Here is a 12,719-nt window from a genome sequence, read left to right as displayed (position 1 = left end):
CTCCCATGAAGAGTGCACGGCTTTGCTATTTCAGAAAATATTGCTCTCTTACACATACAGCAACTTGTGGGTAGCAGATTTGAATTTCTTTTCATGTACATTTGTGTGCGTGCATGTGAAACAGCAGCCAGTTTTTTTTTGTTTTTTTTTTTACAAGGTGTGCTTCCTCCACCCCTGTTTCCCAAATCACGGACCTCTGCAACCAATCAAACGACACCACAGCAGCCCTCAGCCAGCGTTACACTGTGTCCAGCTATGACATGCTGGTCTCCGGTATGCTTTGGCCTGGCTCGCTGTCTGGAGCTGGTCGAAAGAGGTGGAGAGAGTGAGGAAGGGAGAGAAGAAAAAAAGAGGAAAAGAAAGAGAGGGTGATAAGCTGAACCTCATGTATGCAGTAATCAAATGCAGGCTCCTTAAAAGTACCACTTACCCAACTCCTAGCTATTATTTTTCCTTTTAAGATTTCTTAATCGTATACCTCTTTAAACTTTTTCTTAGATTCCCTGGAGGCTCTGTGGGATCACTTGAAGCTTAATGTAGTGAATACACTCATAACAGAAGTACAGTAGCTGTGGAGGATATTTAACTTAACAAAACAAGTCGTGGGTGAAATGGGCAAATGCTTGTGTGTGTGTGTGTGTGTGTGTGTGTGTGTGTGTCTTGACAGTGAGTTGAGCCTATAAAAAAAGGAATGAGTCATGTAGTTCTGACAGTTGATCACCCTGTAATACCTGATGATCCTCTTGGATGCATCTCTTCACAACCCCTCTATCTGACTCTCTCCTTCTCTACATATAATTCTTATGTTGCTGGCTACATATGTACATGCTACACTGTATGACAAAAGTATGTGGACACACCTGCCCACCTACATTTGTGTACAGAATACAGTTATTTTTTAGACAGCAGTATACTTCCAACTATTTGGCAAAAGTTTGGGGAAGGCCCTTTCCTCTTTCAGTATGAAAATGTCCCTGTGCACAAAGCAAGGTCCATGCAGAAATGGTTTTCTGAGTTTGGTGTGGAAGAACTTCACTGGCTGGCACAGAGCCCTGACCTCAACCCCATTCAACACTTGTGGGATGAACTGGAACCCAGACTGTGACCCTTATCAACCAGCATGTCTCAAAATGTTGTGGAAAGCCTGAAACCAGAAGAATGGATGCTGCCACAGCAGCATATTAATGCCCATGGGTTTGGAATGAGATGTTCAACAATGGAGAAGGAGAAGTAGTCTACGGTGAAAATTGCATGCCCCCCCCAAATTAAATGATGCAATGTTTCGCCCTTCAGGGGCTTCGACAATCAAACCTCTATGTGAACGAAAAGTGGTGGTGGTGGTGGTGGTGTGGACTGCATCATATTCAGAAGTGTTTCTAATATTTTGACCCCCTCATATGTATAAATAAGAAGGACAAAAAATTAGAAACACCTCAGTATAATGTAATCCAGCACACCACCTTTAACTGTGACCTCAGTCAGTAATAAACATATAATTGAATTTACACATTTCTGACAATGTCTACAAAAACTGAACATTATAAAGTTTGTAAAGATTTTGGTGTCCACATACTTTTAGCCAAGTAGAGTATGTGTGTCTGAAAATAACTTCAAGTGAGTTTCCTCGTATAAGAGAATTCTGCTCTCTATTTAACTTCTCCCACACTCTCGCCTCTTTTTCTTATTCTGTCTTCAAACAGCATATTTCATCTTTCCATCCCATCCCTATGTCTATCCAGAGGTCACCGTCAGAGTCTGTAATCAGATTTATCATTACATTCTTCATCTCTACAAAGACTTTACTCAGCCTACCTCTGGTATACTGTAAGAGCATTGTCTTGGATGATGATGGTCTTGGAAGAAGTTTGGGGATTCTCCCCACTGAGCTGACAGTACATCTGTAGATGTCTCAACAAAGAACATAAATAAGCCTTTGGCCCATTTGTGTGTAAGTGAATGAATCATCTTTTATAAAATTAGAAGAGGAAGTTAAAATGGAGCTTTCGACCTTACCTCACCCCTCCTTTAGTCTCTGACTCAACGTCTCCATGTCTCTCCATTCCTCTCCATTTCTCTTTGATTTTATTTTCCCTAATGGAAGGATTCTCTGCCCAGACATTAAAGGGAAGAGGTTTTGAATATTGTTGATTTGAGTGTCCTGTGTGGCTCAGTGGGCCAAGGTGCCAACCAAATACTCTTGATTTCCAGACTTCTTCCCATGACCTTTACTGAATACCTTCCCCACTCTCTCATGTCTTTCCTGAGGCTTATTAACTCTGCATCTTGACAGAGCAAGAAGGGTATTTTAAGATAATTGAAGATCATATTTAAAAACTAATTTCTGTATGTGAACATGTGTGTAAAATTGTGTGGGCCGGTGTGGTTTTGGTGACTCCTCTTTCCAGTAAATATTCAAACTGTAACGATGTAAGAGCAGCAGTGTGTGTGTGTATGGTATGCCCTCATGTGTACTATTCTTGACCAATATTTTACAAGATGCCTCAAAGGTTCCTGGGTGGTCTAATTGCATTTGCCACAGGAGATTGGTGCACTTTACCATGGTACGTACGACTATTAGATGTGTGTATCAGTTTATGCAGGCTTTCATGTGTGTGTGGGTGTAAATCAATATCCTGGACAGAGACAGTACAGTATGTGAGGGTGTTTAATGACAGTCACCTGTCATCACTCTGTCACATGCATGCTCTTTCTATGAATTTGTGTGTGTGTGTGCAATTACAGACTATCGTGAAAATATGGGGGCTTGTGCCTCTTTTTTCCCATCATGCTCTCCCGCTCAGCCACCTGCAGGGCATTTTTCTACAAGCCCTCCCACTTCTTTACTATCCAACCCAGAATGCACTTAACCCGCGTGGCAATAATTCCTTCAACCAGATCACAAATCACCCATCTTGATTTTTGTGACATACTCTGAAGTATGCAGACACACACTCCACTCCTCCCTGCACATAAGTCATCTGTCAAACTGCAACCTGACTCAGCCGTGGCCCCTGGGCACCTAAACTAACCAAGCATCAATAGCACCAACGTTTGCCTATGGTTGCCTTATTAGACACGTTAAAAGGGTATCCGATTTCCACTTAATTCTGATGGATGTAGTCCATTAGTTATGTGTAGGTGTATTCATTCATCATACAGGTGTTTTTTATTTTGTGGGTATGCATGTGTGTGTGTGTTTCTGCTCTTTCTGCAGTATGTCCCTTTTTATTTCTTCACTTACGGGGAGTGTAGGAGTAAGGTTAGGATGTTGCCAAACTGTCTTCTGTTCCTAGTTAAGTTTTCTGCAAAGCCAACAACCTGCAGAGATAACAATGCAGTCAAGATGTCAGCAGCAGAGATGGTGTGTTCAGTTTGTTCTTGTTTTTCAGACCTTCCTATGGTGCTACGTCTTTAAGGAGTTTTCACAGATTTTTGTGCAGTTTGTATGTTCACCTTTTGGGTGAGCCATGACAGTGTTTTATGAGCTGCGTGTACAGTGTGAGTGTTTGATGGTATGTGTGAAGAGTTCCCAGAATGTGTGTTTTTAGTTTGGTATGTGAATGTGAGTGTGTATATGTGTTTTTTTATGGGGGTCTGGTGCAAGCCGGGCATTTGAAGGGGGCCAGACAGCTGCCTTTTACTGCCCCAGGGGGTAATAAACAGTGAGGGAGGGGTAGTTATTTACCCCTTTTATTAGGGCAGGAGGCAAAGAGGGGGACTTTATTGAGGTCACACTGTAACTACACACAGCTGCAGGGCAAGAAGAGAAATAAAGAAGAGATAGTTTGTAAAATTAAACAACAAAAAAGAGCAGTTTTAGCATCACTAAATTCCTCTCTCAGGAATCCCTCCCTATCTAGTTTTTACTTGTTGTATGACTGTGTGTGTCTGTGTGTGTGTGTGTGTGTATGTGTGTGAACCAGGAGTCATCCATCTTTCTTCCCAGCCCCTTTTTCATTTTCAGGTCCCTTAACAGCCCACTCCTTGTTAAGCACATCTGCTGTCAATCAGCTGTACCCTGTAATCCAACTGGCATTTCCTGACACGCCCACTGACCCTCACTATCTGACCATTTGATGATTGGTCAGGTAGTTCACTGTCCGACCCAAAACGCTCCCAAGTTGACCTCTATTTGTTTTATCACCCTCCTTCGTTACCATAACAACAGATGTTCCATAAATTTGGACGTTTAAAGGAATAGATCAACAGTTTGGGAAATACACTTATTAGCTTATCACTACGGAAAGATGTAACTATAGCCAGAAGCTGGTTATCTTAGCTTAGCATAAAGACTGGGACAGGAGGAAACAGCTAGCCTGGCTCTTTACAAAGGTAGCAAAATCCACCTACCAGCATCTCTAAAGCTCCAGAATCAACACGTTATATCTCATTTGTTTAATCCATACAAAAAGTTTAAAAATGACAATTTGACATTTTTTGGAGGGTTATGCACTGGACCATTTCTTGGCCAGGAACAGTTGCCAGGCAAACAGCAAAGACTCCAGGAAGTTATCCCAGTCAAGAAATAGTCAACCCCTGTAAAACAGTCAATTGTCATTTTTACACTTTGGTTTTTGGATGAATTAAATAAACAAGATATAATGCGTTAATTAGTGAGCTTCAGAGGTGCTGGTAAGCCAATTTTGTTACTTTTGGACTGTGTCAGGCTAGTTGTTTCCTCCATTTCCAGTCTTTGTTGTAAGCTAAGCTAACCTGCTGGCGGCTCAAGCTTCAAATTTACCGTGCAGATGTCTTCTCATCTGCCTGTTCAAGAGAGCAAATAGCGTATTTCCCAAAATGTTGAACTATTCCTTTAATTCAAGCAGCCTTTAAAGACTTTCCAGAGAAATATGAACCAAATTTAACCAACTGGCAAATGAAATGGAAATAAAACAGAGCAGAGTCTGATATTCCCACAACTGGCTCTCTGTGTCGCTTCATATGCCAGGGAAAATTGCAGGATGAGCAGATCATGCAATGTGTGATAAAAGTGAGCAGAAAGAGAAAAAAAGTAAAATGGAAACATTTTCAGCCTTGAAGCATAGTGAGGGAGGAATAATGAGGGCATATGGCAGAGAGATGATTGACAGAGAGAGAACGGCGGGAGGGATGGGAGGATAAAAAAATGAGAGGGAGCAAGAGAGACTGGAAGGGAGGGGACAGACAAGTTATTCTAGTTGCAGACAGCTGACAGAAAGCCTAAAATAAGATGGAGCCATCTAATGTGCACATATTCTGCAGCTACACTCACAAACCATAAAACATATGCACTGTTAAATGCTTTTATGCTCCTAATGGTTTTCAGTACAGGAGAACCAAGAGTCGACGGCAAGCTGAGTTAATATTGTGCTTTATTGTTTTCCCATAGAAAGTGTTTCCTATGATCACATTTCATATAAAAGAGACACAAAGTAAAAACCTTAGCAGTACTGTATCAGACTCCTAGTGTAGTAATAAATATAAAATGTCGTCGTGAGATAGAAAATGTTAAAGTTGTGGGGCAGGGCTAAAGGAACAGCGAGGGGGGACACGTCAAAACTGACCTGAAACTGGAAGAGCTCATAGATTGGTTTACACATCTACAAATATAGTCTCACACCTCTTCTGCTGCTACATAAACTCACACACACACACATACACACACACACACACACACACATACACATACAATGCCAAATAAATGAGCTGTCACTCAGCAAATCCCACATACAATGCAACATACATTTTCATGTTTAAAACCCAGCTGGTCATGTTTGATGGAGCTGGGGAGACAGGCGGCTAACTCAGGAGCTAAGACCATTGTGTAGATATGTGACATACTAGATACAATTACCACAATCATTACATAGTGAAGCTAACAGAGATACTGGAATAAAACTATAGACTACTATCGCCCAGCGCTGCCTTAACAAAAGAGAGTAGTGATACAAGTGATGAAGCAGGAGAAGGGTGCTGGAAGGACGAAAAGTAAGAAGTGCTCTTGTTCATTGTCGTTCGTAGACTCTGGTGCATATCACATCATCTGCTCTCATGGTCTGAAAAGAGGGGAGAATGTGGATGTTTATTGTGGACACTTGCACGCACTGGGTTATCTACAGTTCAATGTTAATTCATATTAAAAATCAGGTATTTCATAGAGCAAGCCATTAATGTAGATTCTCTCTAAACCTCCAAATTGAGCTATTTTTAATGTCTCCAGCAGTTAAGACCAATATAATCTCAACAAACATTATTTACGGAAAGTTGTTTAAGCAAACATGTTGTGCTCAGCAACAAAACACTCACACAATTTTTTACTGCTGGCTTCTAAAAAAGCAGTTGTGGGTTTAATGCTTAAGAGCACATCAGGAGTCTTAGATTTGAATTTAATGCCAACCCTCAAGCAACCAGTGCCCCATAAATACTTTCAAATTCAAAAACAATTTAATCCAGAGAGGACTGCAGGATGCATGTGTCATCTCCAGTTGGACTGGTTTACCGGTAGACTTGGGTCAAATAATTATTTGAAATGCTTATCAAAATTTGTTTGAGTCAACCTGAAGTGCCAGCTGGGTGGGGTTTCTTATTAAATACAGTTCTGCAGAACAAAACTGCAAACTAGTAAAAATTACTAAAAAATCATATTTGACCCAGAACTTAGTTTAGTGTTTCAGCCTTTACTGCACATGTCACTAACATCATAATTATAATTAATTTGCCCTGTTCTGTTTTGATTTTGTTTGCACACTCGCTTTCATGACTTCAAGCACGTTTACTTGCATTTGCAATCTCAAAGAAACTCTTTCATCTTCTGCCAGGAGAATAATTAGATTGGCATTACGGTATTTTAAGTACAATTATACAATTTATAATCTAAAGGCACACTTTAGATTATAGAAAATTACAGTGTAATTTTGTTGTTCAAATTGGGTATGAATAAAATACACACCAGTAGCTGTATAGTAGGTAGTAGTAGTAGTGTAGTAGGGAGGAAGACCAGAGGTTGGGGGGGATTGCATTTAAGAGTGGTATAGAGAAAAATACACTGCAAGTATTTTTTTATTTACCAGGTACTTATTGAATATGAGATGCAAGATACAATAATGTCATTCCTAGGTAACAAAGTAGAAAGTGTTGCAAGAATGGAGTAACAGCACTAATAATTTATAATTTAGTTTTAGTCTGATTCATTTTAAACGTACAATATACTTACAAGAAATCCTGGGGTACAGTAGGGTGACAAAACAAATGTTACCCTTTAAGAAGGGTCAGTTGGCATCTGTTATAATGCGACCGAAGTTCCACACTTACGTCATGTGATGACAACTGCGAAATCTCCATGACAACTGAGTAAACTCATCTGTGATGAAGACTGCAAGATGGGGTTGAAAGCTCAAGAAAAAGTTGTAAGTGGGCCTTGAGTTAAGATTTTCTTTTGCTCTGTAGTCAAACTCCTATTTTCTTGAAAAATGATCTTGCAATGCAAAAGTCCAATTTAAGTCATGAGTAATTAAAGTCAAAGTCTAGTTGATTTGTAACTGACCCAAGTGACTTGAGTCCACAAAGCTACAGGTAGATGTGGTTAAGAATTTTATTGATACCTCATGTACAACAAAATTACACTGTAATTAGTGCTTTGTAATCTACAGTAAAATGTCACCCTTGTTGGTTCTAAATCTAAACTCTGGAGTAGTGAATAGTTTGTGTGCTTTACCAGGATCAGCTTGCCATCATTGGTCATCTCTCGGGTCCAGGATGTCTTAGGACCTTCTCCTTTCTGCAGAATCTGCTCACAGCTGATCTTACTGTCGGTTTCCCAACGTGGAAAACTCTGAGGACAGAGAAGGAGAAAAACCATTGGACACATCATGTTAATTGTTGGATGTATAAATAGATAAATGGATGCAGATGTTCACAATGCCATTCAGAGGCATAGGGAGATAATGAGTGGCTAATGGAGAGCGAAAACAAGAAAGGTGGAGCGGGGCGATCACTGAGAGGTGATAACTTGTGATGTGCTCATCGTTACTAGAGCAAAGTGCTGGCTACATGTGTTTGCTTTGGAGACGGCCAAACAGAGGCCATCTATGGGAAAACGGGGAAAGCAATGGGAGAATTAGGGAGGGATGGAGGGCAGGAAAGGGCAAGAAGAGGGAACGGAGGGAAGACGGGAAGTTGAAAGGGGTCGTAAAAACTGTGAAGGAGCGTAATGTAGCATGATAGGCCTTCAGAGACCAAGGGAGGGGTAAAGATATGCTATCAATCCAAATATGATGAAAAGCCAAATTAAACAGATTGATGTAATCTGGACAGCTCCCTCCCCATACGCCCCTTTCTTCTGTGTGTGTTTGCTTATGTATGTGTGTGTGGACATGCAGAGAAAGTAGAAGTGAGAAAGCATTTTGGGATACGATGCATTCTATGTATTCTATTCTCATCTTTATCTTATTTTTACTATTATTATCAAGTGGGTTTTATTTATTTATTTTCTCATCATATTTTACATTAATTATGGCATTCTGTCCCTGTTTTTAAGTTCATTCTTTTTTTATGTTAAGCACTTAGTGCATGTCATTTCCTTGTTGTAAAGCACTTTGAGCTGCATTTCTTGTATGAAGGGTGCTATACAAATAAAGTTTATTATTATTATTATGTTTGTGTCCATGTGTTGTGTACCGTGCAGGGACGTCCGTCTACCGTGGCCTCATTGAACTCCTGCCCCACAGTGAAGGTGATGTGGGTGGTGCGGACTGTGGTTGAGGTTTTAATGGACAGCGTCTCTCCATCCTGTGTGATCTCCACCAGTGGCTTGGAGGCTGCCTTCACCGCAATCATACGCAGCATCATGTTCACACCTAAAACAAACACACACACACGAAAGACAAGGAGATAATGAAAAAACTAGAAAGAGTACGTGTAAGAAGAGATTCCTATAAAGGACAACACAAACAAAGACACAAGTAAACATTTGCTCTTGCATAAACTGCTGTGGCTACTTTGAAGTACTATTCCCATGCAAGCACTACACACCTACAAGGGGTAAACTCAGTTCATGAGGACAGATCATTTTTGTGTCACACAGTGTTGGTTCATATGATACAACCCTAAGGAACAAGGCAAATTAAACCGGTTTTTAACAAATTATGCAAAACCACAGGCCTTATGCCCTGTGTGTGTGTGTGTGTGTGTGTGTGTAAAAGGAGCCGTCTAGCAGCTCTGTCCAATAATGATGACAGAGGAAACAATGAGTTCATATGACAAAGCATGCCCAGCATGTATGCACCCCCACACACACACACACACACACACTTAATCATCTTTGCACGCGCACACACACTCAGACTCAAACACATGGACTAATATGGTGATATGTACTTTCTGCAATGTAAATCGGCACTATTCTCCTCTTTTCTACCTCTCTCAACCACAGAGATATAGCACACTCATATTCCCATAGTGTGTTGCAGTTAAACTGACGATACAGCGTGGGAAAAGAGAGGGAGCCGACTGCTGTGGAGGGAGGGAGGGAGGTGGAGTGGAGGAGGGGGGTGCCAGACAGACGAGTGGCAGTGGTCTGTGTGTGGTGTGTGAAGATCTCTGCCCAAGTGTGAGGGGAAGTGTGTGTCTGTCGTCCAGTGTGTATCTGCCGTCGTGTTGGGTTTCGCACTTCTCACCTCTCACACATTCCCACCTGTCACCAAGGGTAAATATATACACACTCAGAAATGCACAGTCATTCAGCATACATCAGGATGTCCAGACTCTATGCACTGTATGTACTGCACACACACACAGTACAGTATGTAAGTTGCATTATGTAAAACTCAGCATGAGGACATCACTATGCAGGGAACATTTCCACCATTTGGCTGCTGGAGCTTTCTTTCCTGTTTTTTTTTATTGGACAGATTATTTAAAAAAAAACCTACGTCATAATTGAACCTTTGCATTAGCCTGTACATTGTTCCCAAGGCATTGTCTTATTAATGTCTTTTTTATTTTCATATATTTGGTATATACCAGTTTCACAGACATGCAGTCAGGGGTGAAAAGGTATTGTACTTAAGTACAATTTGTGCTGTACTCGAAGCTTTTCAATTTTATGCTACGTTATACTAATAATCTACTACATTTCAAGGGGAAATATTGTAGTTTTTACTGCACTACATTTACAGTATGTGACTATGTTCCAGTTTCTAAAAATGTGAGGATTTATGGCTTTTCTCTGTTTTATACCATTGGCGTCATTGCCATTTTTAACCATTTTGGACTGTTAAAAACAATTGACAGATTGATTGATAATGGAAATTGATAATGGAAATTATCATTAGTTGCAACCATAAAGGTGGGTAAACTGTGACTTCCAGTTGGTAACTGTTGGGAAACAGCGAAAAATTATCCAAAATCTATGGATGTATGTATTTAGCCTTAAAAAACAAATAAACTAAAATAAACAAATAAATGAAAAATGTAATAAATTTGTTACCACTTCCCATAATATATGTATATAATGACTCTACATCATAAAGAATAATGTCAACTGTAAAGGTGGGTAAACTGATAGTTGGGTTTAACACAGCATATCACTGCAAACAAGCCTTTATAACTCCAGGAACTCTCCTTCCTAAACGTTTTAATTATTTCAGACAACAAACCGACCTGCAGGCACTAACTGACCTCTGCGTCTCTTCAATTTGGGAGCCACGGAGGGGGTGAAGCTCCTCAAGTAACTGCCAGTTGTTAGAAGTTAGAAATTATCTGAACACACTTTTGCAAACCTGTGACCTAAATGCTTAAATTCACACAGACCTGGCCACATGAGGACACACACACCCAGAGAGATCGGGGTCAGAGGTCAAAGAGCAGAGGGCAGAGGAAGCATTTGGGACAGGGGAGATGAGACAGGAGCAGGAGTGAGGAAAGGAAGAGAGGATGGAGGGAAGGAGGAGGGTGCTGACAGGCTGCGTCCAGCTGCGCTTTGGCCCCAAATGAAACCCAGGGCCATTCCTCTCTGTCAGTCAGGCCAGTGCAGGCACATTATAGGAACACATGCCTGATACATGTCTGTGTGTGTGTGTGACAGTGTGTGTGAGTGTGAGGGAGAAAGAGAGAGTATTGGCAGTGTCACTTAGTGGAGTCATATACCTCTCTCTTTGGCTCTCTTGCACATACTTATATACAGATGCAAAAACATGCACAAATGCACACACACAGACAGAAGGAGGTGGAGATAAATAGACAGTTAGAGACCTATTAAACGCTAAACGGAATTCGCGCTCCCGCCCAGCGGTAATGTGTCTATATTCAGAAAAATAGTGCCATTTGACAGCTATTTCAATAATCTCCATATGCAGTAGACTGTGTGTGTAAGAAAGAGAGATAAAAGACGGCGTTGTTTGGTGTGCTTACGTGATGATATGAATTCCAGGTGTGCACTGGCAAGTCATCTAATGGGAATTGGCTACTAACGACAAACGGCGCGCGCGCGCGCACACACACAAACACACTGACGCCTGCCCAGACTCTAAGCGCACCAGGGATTTGACAAAACTGTGTGAATGTCAGTAGCAGGTGTTTGTCCTTTTCCCCGACTGTCACTTCAGATAATGATGTCACTGTCCTGAACTGTATCGTGCCATAACGGTTCTCTTCAACACAATCTGAGGCTGTGACACAGACAGATGTGCCGCCGTTTGTCTCTATTGTGTTAGCGGGGGAGAGGAGAGGAAGAGGGGTGAGACTGGCTCGAGGCCAAGCACTGAATTTTGGGTTCTGCAGAATGACAAAGACCCCCCACCCATGCGGTACAGAGGGCGATCCTCACTGGTGCACGGACACAGAGGAAGATTTGACCTAGAATTTGCTGAGAAAGCTACAGTTTGAGCTGACACATCTGATCTGTGTCATTACGCACAGAAATAAAAGAAATATAATAATATAAATATAAGAAACCACTCGCGCAAAAAGAGTCAAGCTGCCACACACTGTGGCTTGGTCATGGTGAGTTTTTTTTTTTTTAATTCATCAGTTCTATCACTTACCCAACGCTTTCAAGAGTTCCTCGAAGTTTTCAGAACTCTTCATCTCCCAGGTGCCGGCGAAATCAGGGATTTTGCGCTCCATGTTAGGCTGCAGGTAGTTTGGGGATTAATGTACTGTCAGGTCCAAGTGTGGTCGGTGTGCTGCTGTCCCTCCTTGTCTTATGTAAAAAATGCTCCAACTGTCCCTTCTGAATCTGCCTGTCCAGTTACTTCTGCAATGGATGAGTGACCGACTGTCAGAGCTCTTATCTTACCTATGTGCCGGTGCACGTTATAAGCGGCTGCACTGCAAATGAATGGCACGGAAAGCGAAGATACTTGTGTAGGGATGCACACGCCCCTTTTTTATACGGACACGCCCCGCAGGCTAAAAGATTGCAGGCAAAGGTCCACAGTGCCTCGAATTGACCACGCCCCTGTAGGCAACATGTGCTCTTCGGAGCTTCTCACGCAGCCAGCATTTGAAGACGCCTCGCGCGCGTACCTAGAATCAGCTAAAGTGACCGCGCCCTGATGGCCCTCTGCGCTCTGGAGAAATCTCTTTGACTTGATATAATATTATATAAAATGTTGAGGTGTATGTTTGCCACTTGTGATGCATCCAGTAATGTTACGGTTGAATAAATGACTTAAATGCGGTGAACATTATTAGTGCAAAACAGGAAGGATGTCAGCCAGGCCGGTCTGCTGACAGAACAT

The 12,719-nt window shown here is 41.5% G+C and overlaps 1 protein-coding gene across 1 annotated transcript; it reads right to left on the bottom strand.

Annotated features, from left to right (window-relative positions):
- Positions 1–5,334: 5,334 nt before the first annotated feature.
- Positions 5,335–12,326, bottom strand: crabp2a (cellular retinoic acid binding protein 2, a). The gene is made up of 4 exons (XM_044208629.1): positions 12,021–12,326; positions 8,656–8,834; positions 7,694–7,810; positions 5,335–6,035 (listed from the first exon to the last, which is right to left on the bottom strand). Exons 1-4 carry the CDS (start codon positions 12,100–12,102, stop codon positions 5,985–5,987), a joined length of 429 nt encoding a protein of 142 aa, XP_044064564.1. The 5' UTR covers positions 12,103–12,326; the 3' UTR covers positions 5,335–5,984.
- Between the last annotated feature and the right edge of the window lie 393 nt (positions 12,327–12,719).

Source organism: Siniperca chuatsi, linkage group LG9, assembly GCF_020085105.1.
Source record: "Siniperca chuatsi isolate FFG_IHB_CAS linkage group LG9, ASM2008510v1, whole genome shotgun sequence".
NCBI classification, from domain to species: Eukaryota; Metazoa; Chordata; class Actinopteri; order Centrarchiformes; family Sinipercidae; genus Siniperca; species Siniperca chuatsi.
The sequence above is the reverse complement of the archived record's forward strand: the minus strand, read 5'-3'. Positions and strand labels throughout refer to the sequence as shown.